This window comes from Syngnathoides biaculeatus, chromosome 2 (assembly GCF_019802595.1).
Source record: "Syngnathoides biaculeatus isolate LvHL_M chromosome 2, ASM1980259v1, whole genome shotgun sequence".
Taxonomy (NCBI): Eukaryota; Metazoa; Chordata; class Actinopteri; order Syngnathiformes; family Syngnathidae; genus Syngnathoides; species Syngnathoides biaculeatus.
Window position 1 is genome coordinate 29852471 of NC_084641.1, and position 18572 is coordinate 29871042.

General features: G+C 48.2%; 1 protein-coding gene across 1 annotated transcript; it reads right to left on the bottom strand.

Annotated features, from left to right (window-relative positions):
• Positions 1-1474: 1474 nt before the first annotated feature.
• On the bottom strand, positions 1475-18262 carry LOC133514581 (PDZ domain-containing protein 4-like). The gene is made up of 7 exons (XM_061846396.1): positions 18203-18262; positions 8590-8885; positions 8430-8517; positions 7928-8026; positions 6938-7000; positions 6696-6797; positions 1475-3393 (listed from the first exon to the last, which is right to left on the bottom strand). Exons 1-7 carry the CDS (start codon positions 18260-18262, stop codon positions 1540-1542), a joined length of 2562 nt encoding a protein of 853 aa, XP_061702380.1. The 3' UTR covers positions 1475-1539.
• Between the last annotated feature and the right edge of the window lie 310 nt (positions 18263-18572).

An 18572-nucleotide genomic window follows, 5' to 3' on the forward strand; every position in this document is an offset into this window, starting at 1 on the left:
GCAGACTTTGGGCTTTGTGATATTTCAGTTCTTTTTTTTTTTAATGCATCTGGAAAAATTCCTTTTTTTGGGGAGGAATTTGATTTGTTTGATCAAATGGCAGCAATAAGTGAAAGTGAAAAATTGAAGAGGGTCTAAATAATTTCTGTATCCACTGTACGTGTTGATTTGTGGGTTTCTTTTTTTTTTTTTTTTGGTTGTGGGTTTGGGGTGACCCGGGCGGGTAACCCCTTTCACACTCATTTCATGGCAGTGGCGCTAAGTAAGGAAGTACAAATACTTAGAAACAATAAGTACGGTACTTCCTCTGAGTTCCGCTGTTTTTTGTAACTTTTTTTTTAGCTTTTACTCTGTATGGACTTTTGACTCCTTAACGTGCTTAAAATAATTTAACTTAACCTTTCCAAATAACATGGCAAGGATGTGCCACCCTAAAAAACAGCAAATAAATTCTCCAGCTCATCTGTAAAAAAAAAAAAAAAAAAAAAAAAAATCCCACAAGCACTTGTGTGGTGTATTTTTTTTCCGGTTATCATCGATAGCTAATATAGCTTTTTTTTTTTTTTCCTTTTTTGTTTTGGTTATTCAGTTCACAGCATTAGCAATCTTAAAGGAAAGCAATATTTTGTAGCATAAGTCCTGCCAACGCTAGCTAGCTCTTAAACAACATGCGACATAGCGTAATTTTTTTGTCTTCCTCAGTAACATTAAGAAGGTAACAATTTTTTGTGCAGTTTTTTTTTTTCATTTTGCCAAGTTGACAAAGCACATATTGTATATAATTGACAGGGCAAAAAAAAAAGTATTTTTGTACGTAAGTATATTTCGCTTGTGTTTTTTGTTTGTTTTTTAAGTATAGTATTCAAATGAGAATTTGTGATATTTCATGCACATCTGTACTACTTACATTCAGGAAAACTAGATATCGGGTTCACTTGTGAAATTGAATGCGACGCTAAAATGCACTCGGACCCTCGAAGGTTTTCGACGGACTTGGCGAACTGCTCGACGTCTCCGTAGTTTTGGAGTACGGTACGGTACGCTACTTGAGCTGATCGGCAAAATTTACAACAGGTGTTTGAACCACGACATTTCCCGGCTGAATTAAAATTTGAATCCAAACAGTCCTCTTCACGATTCCGCTCACGTTTTGACATCACGAGACGACGGCGAGAATGAACCGGGAGGTGGCCGCTGACTGATCTCGCGGAGGTTGCAAACCAAGACTACGAGAGTGGAAGAATCACGGAAAGGAACACAAATGTTCAGGGATCAAACACCTTGAATTTTGCGGGTCGGCGACTTTTTAGAGAACCGCAATTTATGCAAAAATGACTGAAGCGCAGTTGCAATGTGCATTCAAGTTTGAAAGAAAATTACCCGTAAAGGTTCGGGTGCATTTTACGCTCATCCTGAAATCTGACCTGAAGGCGCAATATCCCGAACTCGTTACTCGTGCGAGTGTGAAAACGTTTGCCGCATCCGGTTTTGGCACCAGCATCCTCATCCTCACCCGAGAGCTCCCGTCGGGCGTCCCGGTCAGACTGTGGTGACGGACAGCAGGGGGTTGTAAACTTTGGTCCCGTCCACGGACCTGCTCCCGTGGGTCAGCAGCTCCTGAATGGTAATCCAATTGTCCAGAATCCTGCGACTGCGTTTCTTCATGCTCCTGCGGTGGCACATCTCCAGGATGGAGGTGGGTTCCTGCTGCTGCTGCTGCTGGTGCTGCGCAGCTCCCTGCAGTCCCGCTCCGCCGCCATCAACAACGGAACCCCCGCATCCCTGCTCCCTTTCCCTCAAGAAGTCGTGGCGGCTCTGCATCATCATCTCCCGGCGCCGCCGCTGCTCCCGGGCCTTCTGGAGCTGCTGCTTACGCTCTTCCTTGCTCCAGTAGCGGCCCATCTTCATCTCGCTCACCGCGTCGTCGTCCGTGGTCATTCCGCTGCGTTCTTCCCGAATCTTCATGGCCCGCGCCTTCAGGAGGCGGTCGCGCACGGGCCTCTTGGCCACGTAGCGTGAGCCGTCGCTCCGCACCTTCACTTTCCACTCCATACGCGGTGAGAAGGGCTCGGCGGCGGTGCTCCGGGCCACGTCTTTACATGTGCTACCCAGACTCATGGGGCTGACGTCCCCTTGGCGGGGGTCCGGATTAGCGTCTCTGTATCCCGCCGTCTTTTCGGAGGCCGGCGGAGAGCCAAGTTGCATGCAGCTCAAGTAATGCTGAGGCAGCTTGGTTTCGGCGTGACGACGGGACATGTAAGGGCTGTTCTCGGCACTGTGGCCCCCCAGCCTCACGCTCTGGGGGTTGGTTTTGCAGTTGCGTCTCAGCCCTCCGTCAGAACCCCTCCGGGCTCCTTGGTTGGATCCTCTCCTGTGAGAGTGGTTGAGGTTGACCGGGACCCCGGCACCTCCTTCATTCCGGGGCGCCCCGTCTCTCGGGCTTGAGGAGAAGCTCTTCTCCGGGCGAGGTTCTCCTCCCTCCGGGCTGGCTGAGGAAGGTGAAGGATGCTGCTCGTTGATCTGCGGGGTGCTCATGCAGCTTTCCCCTCCGGTGTTGTAGGCGCTGGTGCTGTCCTTATCCGAACGCTCCCTCTCCGGAAGCTCGTTGATGTCGGACAGAGCCTGGTGTCGGGACTCCTCTCCGACCGAGCACCGACTGACCTTGTCCTCCAGAGGCCAAGCCTTGAGGCAGCGCTCTCTCAGCTGCTGCATCTTCTGCGCCCTGAGGATGTTTCGGTACTTGAATTCGAGGTGCCGCAACTCCTCCTCCAGGAGCGCCATCTCGCGCCGACTCAGGTGCTCGTTCTTGTTCTCGTCCAGCGGGACGCCGCACTCCTCGCGGCCGCCGCTTCTCTCGTAGTAATACTTGATCTCCAGCAGCTCTTTGTACCTCTCGCACTCTTCTTCTGTCAGTCCGGGCATCATCATCCTCACCGGGTCACCCGGGTATGTCCTTTCAATGCCCTTTAGCTGCTCGAGCCCTCCCCCGTTGGCGCAGTCCAGGCCCAAAAGGGAGTCGCTGCTGAAATGAAGGTCCTGCGAGTACAGTAGTGGCGGCGTGTCGCTTCGCGGGGACGAAAATTTGCGCATGCTTCCGGGCGTGTTTGTGGCGTTTGTATTGGAGGCGCTGGTGTGGTCGTCTCCCAGGAGGTCGTGTTCCGAGGACTCCTCGTAGCGCGTGCTTTCGTCCGTACGGCCCACTCCGCTGTCCAGCTCCTGGCTGTTGCTCAGCACGGTCTGCAGCAAGTCAGGCGAATCCCGACTCGGTAAGCAATCGTGGCAGCCGGCGGCGCCGTCTCCCGGAGGGCTGGCGGTTCTTTGACTGGCCAGCAGATGGATAGCGTTGTCCAGTGGCTCCAGGTCCAGTTTTTCTGGGTCCACTTGCTTGTCGTTCTGATGGGGAGTTGTTGAATTCAGAGGATGGAAAAGAAGGACAAATATTTTATTGAAAGACTTGATTGTTTTCCCCTTTGAAATCAATTAAAATACAATTAATCAATTTTGTACAATAAGAAAAATATCAGTGTAATTTGGTACTTTATACAATTTTTTTGCCATGTTTGTTTACTTCCACTTAATGGACATGATGCTGCTCCTTCTGGTGTGTCCACCTTGGCCACCTGGGGGCAGTATAAAATGGAGGGTCACAACTCCTTAGTAAGATGGAGTAATATTAGCTGTTCTTTGCGGAGGATAAATGATATATACTTGCAAGTATTGCCATGTTTTCTGTTTCCATGTGTTGCTGTACTGCAGGGGTCACCAACGCGGTGCCCGCGGGCCAACGGTAGCCCGCGAGGACCATATAAGGCGCCCGCAAGGTATGTTCCAAAAATACCATAGCCCACAAATTACTCTTATTTGTGTTCTTAAAATTGTGAATCTGACTTGCTCACGTGAATTAACATTTTTAAAATGGCTGTAATGTCATTTACTACAATAAATTAAAACAAAAATATTTCATGTACGAGTCTGAAATTTGCCGCAAACAGGTCACGTTAGCCCTTCGTACGATCGGTGCTCACGAAGTAGCCCTCAGCCTCCCAAAGGTTGCTGAGCCCTGCTGCACTGTATGTCTTCAAATACTCGTTGCATGAATGGTTTTATGGCAACACCCGTGCTATTTGTTAGCCTGTATTTGCTAACATACTGGCAAAATTGTGGTTGTTGTAATGATCGCTTTGACACGAAGCCTCACCTGTGGTGACACTAAACAACTACAATTGCATTTTTAGAGGAATTGTTCAATCGCTGCCAAACCGTTGCCTGTTTCTTAGGGAGCTGTTGACTTCAGTGCTACCCTACAGCGCTCGTATCTCACACTTTCGCTCACAAGGTCAAACCACAGCAAAACTCTCTGGACAACTGCCCAGATCTTGGAAACCTGTCTTACTACGTTCATACCTGACGCAAACCAACCTTCGCCGCATAGAGTTTGATCTCAGGAGGAGTTGGTTCTACTCATTGAACACGCCTTCACTTCCTTTGCGCTACTCTTCAGGAGCTCATCTGTAGGCTAGCTTCCGACTCGCCTTGCGCTGCCAAGGCAAGCGGGTGAGAATAGCTGCAAAGACATTTGTGGTCTTCTCTTGAGACTTTTCTCATCTCAAACGTGAGCCCAAATAGTTTGACACACGGGTAAGATTGACACCGATGTGGCATCACTGGACCGAATGTTCTGTTGCAGTTTCCGTGCGCTTCCCCTTGTCAGTGGCCGGCAGAACTTTGCGCAAATCCTCTTCAGCGAGTGTAGATCCATCCTCAAGAACCCAGTTGATCTTTCGCTGAAGTGAACGCACGTGAATCGCATTCAGACGCTGAAAGGCCTTGATCTGTTCGTCTTTGTTGGCGTTTGCGGACGACCGCTCGGGCCCTCTCTCAGCTTTCCCGCGTGGCCGCCGATCAAACTTAAACCTTTTGCTTGATGAGACCTTGGCCTCGTCGGAATGCCAATGAGGAGTCCTCTTGGTTTTAGGCTTTTCTCTGGTCTTCAAGGTAGTCGTCTCTCCAAAGACAAGGACGTGCATATTTGCGTGTTTGTGTGTGTTGTACATCCTGATTACGACGACAGTGTTTTAAATGTGCCCTCCAGCGCTCGGCGCAAAATGTGACCTGCATACAGATGCCGTCGTCTTTCACGGTTAGCGTAGGAGTCTGCCTTTCTCAACAGCAGGCGGCGGGGATGACACAGTCAATTTTGTCATTTGGCCGACAAACAAAAGAATCGTGATAAATGGGCCTGAGCCGTGTCGTAACTCCTGTACCGATAGATTCGGGAATGACCTTGAGGGAGGCGCACAATGAAGACAACAAATTGCCTTTGCTCGCCGACCTGGTCCTCATTGTTTGTTGTCGCTCTACTTGATATGGGATAAAGGTTTCCAGACCTTTTGAGGGGACCGTGAATATATATATGTAGGTAGACAAATGGATGGATGGAAACATATCTTTTACTGCTTAATCGATGTTTGGAGTGAAGTGTGTTCATATTGGTAAATCTTGGTTTCTGCTGGCTATGAAAGAAATGATCCAAAATACAACACGAGCATTTTTTTGTTGTATTTGAAAAGTTGTGATTTTGGAGGTGGGAAATGCCGCCCGACTGTAATACAGTGAAGAAAATGAGTACAAATAAATAACACCTGAGAAAACCAATGTTAATATTTGGTACACTTTGTTTGCAAATGCAGAGGTCAACCGTTTCCCGTAGTAGTTCACCAGGTTTGCACATAGTGCAGGAGGGATTTTGGCCCACTCCTCCACACAGATCTTCTCTAGATCAGACGGGTTTCTGGGCTGTCGCTGAGAAACACGGAGTTTCGGCTCCCTCCAAAGATTTTTCTATTGGGTTTAGGTCTGGAGACTGGCTAGGCCAGGCCAGGCCAGAACCTTGATATGCTTCTTACGGAGCCACTCCTTGGTTTTCCTGGCTGAGTGGAAAGCGGTTGTTCCTCAGAATCTCACAATGCATGGCCGCGATCATCCTCTCCTTAATACGGCGCAGTCGTCCTGTCCCATGTGCATCAAAACACCCTCAAAGCGTGATGCTAGCACCCCCGCGCTTCACAGTAGGGATGGTGTTCTTGGGATGATTGGCTGCTTGGCAATTTCTCCGTAGCCCTTTCCAGCCGTGTGGAGTTGTACAATTTTGTCTCTGGTGTCTTTGGACGGCGCTTTGGTCTTGGCCACGTTACGCGTTTGAGTCTTACGGATTGTATGGGGTGGACGGGTGTCTTTATGCCGCTAACAACCTCACACAGGCGCACCGGTTTCAGGATAATACGTGGACTGGAGGTGGACTTTTAAAGGCGGACTGACAGGTCTTTGAGGGTCAGAATTCTAGCTGGTAGACAGGTGTTGAAATACTTATTTGCAGTTGCACAACACAAATAAATCGGTAAAACAATCATACGCAGTGGACATGCACCTACGATGAAAATTTCACACCCCTCTGATGATTTCTAAGTGGGAGAAGTTGCAATACAGCTCGGTGTGCAAATACTCATTTTCTTCACTGTATTTCCAAGCATTCACTAAAATCGGGATTCAGGATAATGAATCCGTTTCCACTTTAAATCTCACAAGTAGATGTTTGAGATAACTGTCTCACGATGCAGGCGAGACGATAAAGGACGAGCGTATTTTTAGTGGGCCGCTCGCTCCTTCTGTCTGACCTGCTCTTTCAATGTCCTCACCTCGGTCTCGGGTCGTGCGAGGAGCAAGGAGACATTCGTGCTGTCCTCTCTGGTCAGAATGGCGACTGCCTCCTCTCTGTCCTGAATGTCCACTCCATTAATCTAAAAAATGAAAAAATATGAAAAAAGAGAGGACGCTGTACGATGTGTCTGGTGAGTGTGTTGTGTATCCGAACAGCGATGAGGGTGTGTTGGTACGCTTCATTACGACTGGGTGGAAGGTTCCGGACGAGTTTCTGCACCTGCAATATTCTGTCCCCCTTGCGGATGCGGCCGTCCATTGCAGCGATACTATTTGGGTTCACCTGGAGGAAGGCAGAAGGCAGTTTGCGACTCTGTTTTCATACACCGTGGATCTGCGGCACAGGATAAAGATCGGAGTGTCCTGCTTTTCGCGCGGACTCTGCGAACGTGCCGTTGTCAGACGTATTCCGTTTGTAAATTATGTGAAAACAGTGGCCATCAAACTCTCTGAATCGTAGAACTCGAATCTGTAACAACACCCAAGGAATTTGTCTCCGGGAGTTGGTGCCGCTCCAGTCCGACATACGAAGAACACTCAATTTACAGGGAAACACCCCCCCCCCACCACCACCACCACCACCACCACCCCCCTTTCCCTTATAAGAATTCCTCATATTTTTCAGATCAGCCTACTGGCTGGCACACACCTCTGACAGACAATCACGGCTCCATGAGGTCCGTGGACACATTTAAGTTGCCAGCGGCGACCACCAGCTGATTCCGTAATATTAATAATGTTACCGGTTCAAATATTCTGTTGCCACGCCTCCCAAGACCGGTGGCACTGCTCCAGTCACGCATGGATCGCTGCATCCTCTTCCACACCGAGACTCTCTGCGCCACATTTAAAGGGAAGGAGAGGAGCTGCTTTGATTGGCGGCGAATGAAGTCGGTTATGTCCACTCCCGCAGCGGCACAGATGGCCCCTGTTTAAATACGCCGGTTCGCGCACTTCTGCGGAATGGATAGGTTTCCAATTGCGCCATCTTGTGCATCACCACCACCCTTAGACCAAACGGATAAACTAACGGTAGAAAAAAAAACTTCACGCTTCACCTATCACCTGTGTTCTTTGACCTCCATGACACACAAGATGGCGGAATTGGAAACCTTGCCTCCGTACAGATTTCAGGGATTTGCAGCGGCCACGAAAAATCAGAGCCCAAATTGAGTTGCAGCAAAACAAATAAACAGGAAGTCCACGTCACCTCGCCGACATAGATTCCAAGATCCTCCTCGTCGTCGGTTCTGTAGCACACGGTCAGCCCGAGTTTATCCTGATGTCGGGATTTGTACAGCTCCACCTCCTGGTGGTGAGAGAAAGTTTGGAGAAATGGTTCAGCCGCTTCGAAAGTCGTTTTAGCATTTACTCCACATCCTTGAAGTCTAGTTTCCGGTCCATGTGCCGATACGTTCTTTGTCCTCGGTTCATTGGACACCTCAAGTACGGGAATGTCTTACAAGACAAGAAAATGTGACTTTAGCCAGACTAGTACAACCTATTAGCCAGATCAGAATCAGATATCCTCACCAGCTTCATAAAGTTCTCACTTGTATTAAAAGTTTGGGACGCTAGTAGATCAGCTCGTTGTTACAAGCGGTGAAACACTCGATAGGATTTTGTTCTTGTTGCTTGGTGTGCGGCGGGCCTTAACCTGAATGTCAAGAATACGGAAGAAAAACTCAACCGTCTTTCCGAAGGTTCCTCACCTCATATTCCAGCTCATCCTGCCTGTCAACGTCGTGCTGAGTTATGTCGAAGTAGTCGGCCGGGTCGTAGTACACGGGCTCTAGGTAACTGAAAGGGTCGGGGGGGGGGGTTAGCGCGAGGTCGATCCAAGCGAGATGTACGCGACGCGACGTGACTGACAGTTCGTTGAGCAGGTACGGCTCCAGGAGCGCCGGTAGAGGGGGCGACGGCGGGGGGTTGGGCGGAGACTGCCTGCTCTTGCCCCCGGTCAACGTGTGTTGGAAGCTGATGTCCGTCTGGGTGCAGCTGTCCACGCAGTCGGCCATCCCCATGGTCAGCGGAGCCACGCCGGCGGGGGGGCCCGTTAAGCCCGCCCGTCTGCGGGACTTGCGGCCGCGGATTATGTTGGCCAGCAGGGGGTCCCTCACGTCCAGCGGGGGATCGCCGGACAGGCGGCGCAAATCCTTCCGGTTCACCTGGAAAACGGGCGAGTCGGCATCACGATCAGGTGCCTCCGTTTGAATTCAGTTATCATGAAAAATGCAACAAAATAAACTTTTAGTGTAAGCGCACTAACATATGCAAATTTTTGATACATTTTGTTTCATTTGGATTTACGTGATTTCAGCCTGTCCCAGACATTGCTGTAAACTTGTAAATAGTGGTTAAATGATACTAAACTGAAAAATGTTTACGTGGTTTTATTGTTCCAAAAAGTTCCGTGACAAATCGAGTCATTTGAATTATTTTCATGATCATATCAATCAATTTGTGAACCAGACTTATCGCTCTCAATGCCAAACACCAGTCGTTGTGATTTGACGGGCGCGTACGTGCCCGTGCGCCGTCGCGCTCGCGAATCTGCACAGTCGAGCTCGAAAAATCACTCACGTAGAATTTGTTACGAGTAGAAATACATACTGAAAAATGTGGCTTATTTTGTGTAGTCTTGACCAATGTTCCCTCTAAGCTGCGCCACTGCGCAATTGCGCATTTATCGCACACTCTCAGCGCACATGAAAACCGATCCAGCGCAGTAAACCACAGCCTGACGGTCTCTACTCAACCTTTCTTCTTCCGAGTTTACCTGACACCACCACCCTCCGCTCTTAAAGGGGTACACTCAAAATTACAAACAGAACACACACCCGCAACTTTATGTCTGCGGGCATGACTGGCCGCACCCGTACATTTTTCCAAATATGAGTGACCAAACACATTTGAAAAACGTCAACAGGTTACATCATTCTATTTTTTTGTTCAGTAGTAGTCTCACGAGAGAAAAGAAAAGTATGGCTTACGACGTTATCAATATCAATGGTGCTCTTGTACATTTTATTTAGAATATGGCCTTTTATGTATTTCTGGTTGTATGAATATTTTCTGCCTGTCTCACAATCAGCCATCAGGGCATCTGCAATCGTCTTAATAAGCTCTTTGGATACAAAATTCTTCCATTAATCCAATTCAGCCGCTCATCCTCACAAGGGTTGTGGGCGTGCTGGAGCCTATCCCAGCTATCTTCGGCCAGGAGGCTGGCGGGGTTCACCTGGAAACTGGTTGCCAGCTAATTGCAGGGCACACAGAAACCAGCATTCGCACTCACAATCACACCTACGGGCAATTTATCGAGTCTCCAATCGTTGCGTGTTTTGGGGATGTGTGAGGAAAGCGGAGTGCCCACAGAGGCAGCGGGAGAACATGCAAATGTCACACAGGCGGGGCCGGGATTTTAACCCCGGTCCTCAGAACTGCGGGTCTGACGCTGTAACGAGTCACCCCCACCGTGCCGCCTCGTGAAATTCAGTTCTTCGCACTTTATTACTTGCAGCCAAGCACTCTGCGTCCTGTTTCCCTTTTTTGGAATCTTGTGATGGCGCCGCATAGCCCCTTTAACATCTTTGCCCCCCCCCCCCCCACCTGTCCTCCTTCCTCGCCATTCCGCTCGCGTTCACCTCCTTCCCGCTTCTGCCGCCGCGCTAACTCAGCGCTTCTGCCAGCGCCGTCCCTCCCCGGAGCCGCCGTTGCTCGGTTTTCTATTTTGCGCTCGTCCTCGCTCACGTTGATGTCCCGTCGTTAATCTCGCTGCCTTCTCGTAATGAGCTTCCTCGCTTGACGACAAATAAGAGACGTTCACGTGTTCTTGCTGCATGAGCATCATCCAAAAAGCTGCAAACAAACGCTTCCTTGTTCATAAATGCTAGATGAGCGAGTGAAAGAAGGTGAAGCAGTGTCGGGGGGGGGGGGGGGGGGGGGCAAGCGCTCTCTCATTCATTATCAATGACTTCATCCGGTGCACCTGCAATAGAACTTGTCCGCCCAGAGCCGACGGAGAATCCATTCTGTTGTTGTTGTTGTTGTTGTGATAGCCGGCGTGACAGCGTCGACGTAGACAATCGCGCGAAAGCGTTGTAGCCGTAGGCCGGTCGCCGCCACCGATCTGGCGTGAGCGTAGGAGGGGCGCGCCGGGCAGTTGAACAGGTTGCTGCGTGTCGCGGGTCCCGCCGCCACAGTCCCGGCCGGTACTTAACTCTCACTCAAGAGAACGGATATTTTTCAAGGTCCCTGGTAAACATGCTATGTGGTTAATCCATTATTTTGTTAAAGATCTAATCCAGAGGACCTATATTTTGTGTATCACGCAAATGTAGCTAATTTTTCATAAAAAATATATATTTGAAAACACAACAGCCAGAGTGCACATTTTTCTTTGTACTCCAAACGCCTCCGATGTCTGTTTCAAACCGAGGCCCCGTCGGAGCTGCCGCCGTGTGACGTCACGCCAAGACAACCCCGGTAAAGAAAATGGCTTCCCGCATAGACAATCATAGATGGCAGCGAAAGCGGAAGTTTTTATGGAATGCTCTGTGGAAGAAATCGGAACTGTTCGAAAAACATCCCGCGCAGGCGTAATTCAACCAGATTTGTTCGAACTGCAGTTGACGAACGCAACACGAGGACGGGATTCGGCGAGACCTAACCAAGTTGACGCGGAACTTCACAGCCAAAACACAGACCGGTAGCTGCCTCACCTTGTTGACGAAATAATCTCATTCAAACATCTTTAAACGTAGGATGGTGCTCGCACACAACAGTGAGTCGTTTGTTGTTGTCGTACTAGCGACCGAGTCGGCGTAAAACAATAATCGAAACCTTTAACATCGTTCTGATTTTAAAGATTGAGCCCCGTATTTGAAATAATGCACCGGACACTTTAGAGCACACACCGCCGTAGTCCAATTTCAGCAAGACCTCAGCGTCGACAGTACACTAACTTTATACAGTGTCCAAATTTCGTCACCTCCTAAACATCAACATTTTCACTGTCTAGCTAAAATGTTGTCACAGCGCGATCTCACGTTCCGCGGGGGGGGGGGTTACGGAACTCTCACGAAATCTCAGTGACATTTTTGAACAAAATTTCGAGACTGACTTTGCCGCTAATTTATTTCATTTCTGTTGTGTTGAGAATTTTTTAAATAATATTTTTTTTATGAAATTTTACCTGCATTTGTACAATAGATAAATAAAATACAGGTCCTCTGAATTAAAGTTTTAATATATTATGAAAGGCTTTTGTGTTGGACCTCAAAAATGGTGGCGATGATTCTTGCTCGCGGCAATCGATCGTGCGATCCTTCGGTATTTTGGATATTAAACTTATTTACATAAACATAAATCTTATATAGACAAAGCAACAGCAAAAAGAACAAAACAAAACAAAAAAAATCCCACAGGAGGAGAAACTGCACAGGCGGTGGGCGGATGGATGGAGATGAAAGAGCAAAATGTAGTCGAGAGATGGTTGGGGCGGGGGGGGGGGGGGGGGGCAAGGAGGCGAAAGGGGGATTGTGGGGGGCGGGAGACACACGAACCAAAAATGGCTTTCGAGGAATTGTTTTGCTGGATGGACACGCCCAGTGAGAAAGAACTCGTAAGTATTGTATACAACCACAAAGGACTTTGTGGGGAAAATAAATAAGTCGGTACTAGATGCATAATTGCTCGTTATATATCTATGAAAAGGGCTTTAAAGTGGAAAAAGCGGGGGAGGGAAAACATCACCGTGTCCGTAAATACACACGAGCCACCGACCGCATTGTTGTTGGTTTTCTTATCCAGGTCAAGCGCGCCCCCCACCGCCACTCCGCCGAGTCTCCAAAGAACCAAAAACGAAATCTGCAGACGAGGAGACCAAAACTTTGCAAGTACTGCACGTATGCACGTCTTTTCCTATTTCTTACATGCATGGAACATCTTTACGCCAATTAAAATGATATTTGGGCGACATGTTTGTTGCTAGCCAAACAAGTATAATGCTAGTATAGATATAATTCATGTATAGTCTAGATAAAGTGAGAATAAATGGAAACTTGGCACGCCACACAGAGTGTTGTCATGGTAATGATAAATTAATTAAAAAAAAAAAAATTGCCGAGTGTATAAAATGAAGATTATTATTATTATGATGATTATTATTGAGCTCGTATGTACGAAATACCACACAAGGAATTTGTCTCCGGTAATTGGAAGTACCTCTATGATGACCTGGAAAAAAAACCTTACTTCATCTGGCATCTTTCTTTTGCTGATGTGTACTGTAACTACATATTTGAACATTTGTACTCGCGATCCCCCGGAATCATATCAATAAGGTCTCAGGTTTTTTCCATGTCAAGACAACGAGGCACTCTAAACCGGCAACACTAGCTCCCAACCCTATTGGACCAAATGAAATTTTGCAGAGGGAAAAATGTGATACTCGCAAGAAAATGATACTCTGGACTTCAAATTTTCGATGATGGTTAATATTTTGTTGCAAATTTGCAACCCCTGCCCGGAAAGGGTTAAATGGAACTTGTCAGCCAATTGGAGAAGGCTTTCCCCGAAAATGCAAATCGCGTAAACGAATTTGGACTGTTTTAGGCTAGCTGGTAAAGCGTTGGCCTTACGGTTCTGAGGTCCCGGGTTCAATCCCTGCCTTGCCTGCGTGGTCTTTGCAGCTTGTCCCTGTGCCTGCGTGGGTTTTTCTCTGGGTGGGCACTCCGCTTTCCTCTCACATCCCCAAAAACATGCAACATTAATTGGACACTCTAAATTGCCCGTAGGTGTGATTGTGAGTACCAGTTCAGGGTGTACCCCGCCTCCTGCCCGTTGACAGCTTGTGAGGATAAGCGGGTATGTTGTTTTACACAAATTTGAGAAAAAGAAAAAAAAGCTGACTTGATGTAGGCACAAGTACGGAGCCCCTAAAGGGCCATTTAGGGAACCCGCCATCTGACTCTCAGAATTTTTGCTGCATTTTATTCAGGTTGACCGTCTGAACCAGACAATCTTTTTCTCACTCGGCAATTGAAAAGGTCTTCGAAATGGAAATATGTCCTTAAAACGAGATTTATGTCCCCCCCCCCCTCCTCCTCTTCTTTGAAGGGGGGGGGGGTCCTTGCAATCAGTCGATGAAAAGGGCTGAAGTGCAAAGGGGGCGCACGCACACAATCGCTGGTCTTTTTTTTTTTTTTTTTTTAATGACAGCGGTTGCCATGGCAGCATCTTCCCTTGAAATCAATTTGTTTCCAGGGGAAGCTGCCAGAGTCGGCGTGCGCGCGACGGCTAATCCTCGCTTTTGCCCGGTTCATTTGCACACAATTCAAGAGGCGACGCTTCTCCCAAGTGGATTGCGGATCGCAAGCGATCGGCGGCGCCTGCGTGGCCACCGTCAATGTCGTGCGCGGCGTTGCCATGGCGAGATGTGAGATGACCTGGGTTTTGTCCCTTTGGCCGGAGGCGCTCGGATTTAACCGACTCCCTCCGCAGCCTGCTGCGCAATATTTTAGCGTGTACTTTATCGCATTTAAATGAAGTAATTACACGTAAACGCAGCCGCACGACGCAAAGGAAACGCGGAAGCATTCGGTGATTTCATGCAGGCGGTCTAGTTATCTTCCATTTTTATATGATTACTGATTTGATTTTTTTTTTTTTTTACTTCTGTTTTGTTGCGGAAGCAGCACAAGAAACGACCAATCGGCCTGTGGTTGCATTGCGGATTTTTCGCCGCAGACATAACGTCGTCATTTGCGACTCGTCGCCTCCTCCAGTGAGTCCCAAAGCGTAGTACGTTGGTACATTGGCTCCCTCTAGTGGAGCGCAAAAGCCGAAGTACAGTTCTGTTGGGTTTAACTTTGGAAAATAATTTGCATCTGCAATCTTTAAGAACTTCCATCCATCCACTTATCCTCACGAGTGCTGGAGCCTATCCCAGGCTCCCATCGGGCAGGAGGCGGGGCACGCCCTGAACTGGTCGCAGGGCAGATGGAGACAAACAGCCGCACTCACAATCACACCTAGGGGCAATTTAGAATGTCCAATGAATGTTGCATGTTTTTGGGATGTGGGAGGAAACCGGAGTGCCCACCCGGAGAAAAAGCCACGCAGGCACAGGGAGAACATGCAAACTCCACACAGCCTCAATCACTGTAACGACGAACAGATCCCTGCAGATGGCGTCGTTTTGTATTTGAGAGCAGCACAGCTTTTGAGTAGACGATAATCTCACGTCGATTGAACGGAACGAAATATGAACGCGTTGGGAGCCTGACGAGTTTAGGTACCTTCAACTTGGGACGAGTGTGGGTATCTGTGGCGTAACCGGAGTACGCGTCGCATTTGGTTGTGGAAAGTCGGAAAATGTGGCGCCGTTCGTGGAGTGAATGGCAAGTTAAAAAAAAAAAGCCACAGACGTGCAACTTTCATTCATTTCATTCTGTGAGTCAGCGTCGCTAATGCCGCATTTCTTGTTTTGCCATCAAAAGTCCTTTGTTAGTCTTGTTTTTCTTGCGTGACAGTTTGAGTTTGATGAGGAGCAAAAAATGTAATTCACTTTTCTGCTCGGCAGGTCTGTTTTCCGAACATGTTCATTTTCTCCACTTTTTAGTCGGAGGTTAGAGTTTGTCTTGTGAAAGACGAGCGTCTCATCTTTCTTTTGGTTGGTCCGGTGCTTTTATTGTCGTGAAGGAACGCTCGAAATGGGCTAAAATGGCTGCCAATATCTATAAATCTTTAAAAAGCTCTGGCCAGTCAATGGGTCGAATATACGAATAAAATTTTATTTTTACGAGGTGGGCATTTTTTTTTCAATAGGGTGTTACTCGCTGTAAAAAAAAAAAAAAAAAAAATCAAATAAAAACGGCGAACCACTGACCCACTTCAAACAAATGCATGATGGCAGCCCTCACGCTGAGAAATCTTTTATGGACACGGAACAAGTTTTTGGACATGGGCTCACTCAGTCCGTGCCACTTCAGCGGACTACGAAACGCGGTTCTGCGCTTCTGCGGCGTGGTGAGCACACCCGAGACCGAGCGCGTGTCTGAAGGCGCCGGCACGCCGCTGCTCCGTCCGGGCGACGTGGGGGCAAGGCGCAGAAAGGGCAGACTTCCCTGATTAGCCTCCTTTTCCCTTTCCGTCTCATTAGCGAGACTTTTTTTTTTTGGGGGGGGGGGGGGGGGGGCTCCGTCTTTCTCGTTCTTGCTTCTGGCACCAGACGCGGCCCCATTAAGTAGTCCAGGGCCCGGACCCCTGCGTGCAGTTTTATCTCAAAAGGCGCGTCGGGCCACAAACGCACGGGCGGCGAGTACTGCTCATGCCTAGTGATCACGGGGCTCGTGTCGGGGTCACCGCAAGTGTTAGCGGGTCGCCGTCGGGACCTTCCTGGGCCACTGCGCTACCAGATGAGCTGAGGAGTGCTCGGAGGTCTCATTTGCCAAGCGGTGCTGAGGCTGTAACCTTGGCAACCTCTTGCTTGCTTCTTCCCTCCCTCCCTCTCTTCTTTCTTGAACAATTCAGCCATCATCCTTCCTCTGCTCGCCCCACCTACAAAGACCTTTCGCGCTGCTGGTTCTGATCTTAATCCACAGAATTATTAGCATCACGTATGTGCTCCATGCATCACTGGTTTCAACACAAAAATAGGAAAACAACAAACAACTGTATTGAGGTGCAAAATTTCCAGGTCCACGTGTTAAAATCTACCACAACTACCAATTATATTCATCCTTTTTTTTTCTATTAATTATTTCGTTTCATCTACTACGATGAATTGGACGGGATAATAATGACGCTGGCCCAAGTTAGTAAAGTGATGTCGTGTGCATATGAAACACATTGTAATATTTATTTATATCTACGAATGAAAGACCATAAAGTGTGTGTCACAAAATTATGCTTTTATGATTATTATTAATTATTATCCCAGTTTTCCTCGATTGCTTCAAAAATGAGAATTTATTCACTACAAATGTTCATCTCGCCATGCTAGCGACGTACAGTGACATACAGAATAAAGAAATAGCCTTGCATCAACTTGTGGGGGAATAAATTCATCGATTCATCAACTAACAATAATGGCATGAACAACAAGGACCACCCGGACCACCGCCACCGCCACCCCCCCCCCCAAAAAAAAAAAAAAAACATTAATCCGTCGGGAGAAAACTGCCACCAGTTACAAAAGCGTGTGAGAACATTTCACTCGAAGTGAGAGCGCTAGCAAAATATAAAAGTCTATCTTCAAATAGAAAACAAGCTCAAATGTTACGAACACCTGTCTGAAAAGGCTGATGCTAACGCTAGCTGTTCACCAAATGGTCAAGAACATCTAATTGCGTGCGAGGCCATGAAAGTGTCTGAATGTGACTGGATGAACGACGGCCAAACCAAGGATGGCAGAGAGAGTGAGTGAGTGAGTGAGTGAGTGAGTGAGTGAGCTTGTATTTGGAGGAGCGAGTTGACAACTGAAAAACAACTAACTATGTCATCGGTTCATCAACATGGACACCGCTATCGTCACCTTCAAAGTTGACTACAAAAAAATAGTCGTTGTAGCCTGATCATGCATCTAACAAAGATTTTACCCCGTGTAAGAAAACTATTTCAATATGCTGCATTGATTTTGTGACATTTTTGTTTGGGGTGGCACAGAGGATCAGCTGGTAAAGCGTTGGCCTCACAGTTCTGAGGTCCAAGATTCAATCCCGGAACCCTGTGTGGAATTTGCATGTTCTCCCCGTGCCTGCGTGGCTTTTCTCCGGGTGGGCACTCCGGTTTCCTCCCACATCCCAAAAACATGCAACATTATTTGGAAACTCTAAATTGCCCCAAGGTGTGATTGTGAGTGCTGCTGTTTGTCTCTATGTGCCCTGCGATTGGCTGACAACCAGTTCAGGGTGTACCTCGCCTCCTGCCTGTTGTCAGCTGGGATAGACTCCAGCACTCCCTGTGAGCCTTGTGAGGATAAGCGGCAAAGAAAATGGATGGATGGATGGATGGATGAATTTTTGTTTGGTGTTGAAATGTAAAGTAGTTCTTGTGTCTTGGCTCAAAAGACAAGTGAGGAGGGCCCAGCTGGAACTTGGGATGGTTGAAGACTTGGGCCACACCCTCAGCGGGCCATTCAAGTCCTGTTTGAAACTTTAAGTCCTGGACCATCGGCTAGTGTGGACGCTCTTCTCACCGCTTATTAGTTGATAACAATCGGACACATTCCAGACTTTTTTTTTTTTAAAAACTGCCCATTTACTGTCCACAGTCTTTTAATCCTAGAATGACACATTAAGAGAAGGACAAATTCAAGAAATTTCTAATAATGCAACACCGAGTAACGAGGAGATGGCGGACCTCAGCGGGCCAAAACCTGAATGCTTATCGGGCAGTGGGATTGTGGACCTTTTGTGAGTACACTTTGTCCTTTGAGAAAGAAACGAGACGGTTTTTAATAAAAGAGACGAGACCTCACCTGGAACATGACCCTGTATTGGTCTTCAGGCTTTTGGACCACACACATGTTGCAGCCCATCGTGGCGTTGGACACGCCGCCGGACGGCGCGCGGCCGAAGCGGCGACCCGAGGACCAGTTCTTAAGGAAGAACCCGGCGAGGTCTTTGTCTGTGGCGGAGGGAGGACCCCGCCCTCACTTGCAGGGTTGCGGTACGCAACGTCTTCCTCAGCACCACACGCAGTCCGACATCCCCGTCAGGAACGCGTTCCCGACCCCCGATTCACTGCAGACACTTTCGAGTTGAGGATTTGTTCTTCAGGCAAACGTCGTCACTCGATTGAGTCCAGTTTTGCGGTAAAGTTCCCTTGGTGTTCTTGTTTGTTTGTTC

What these genes read in the sequence shown, in the direction of transcription:
- LOC133514581 (XM_061846396.1), bottom strand. Translation starts at nt 18,262, where the DNA reads ATGGGCTGCAACATGTGTGTGGTCCAAAAGCCTGAAGACCAATACAGG. An exon ending in CCGTACCTGCTCAACGAACT is followed by an intron (nt 8,518 to 8,589) that starts GTCAGTCACGTC and finishes CGACCCTTTCAG; the next exon opens with TTACCTAGAGCCCGTGTACT. An exon ending in TTGGAATCTATGTCGGCGAG is followed by an intron (nt 7,001 to 7,927) that starts GTGACGTGGACT and finishes GCCTTCCTCCAG; the next exon opens with GTGAACCCAAATAGTATCGC.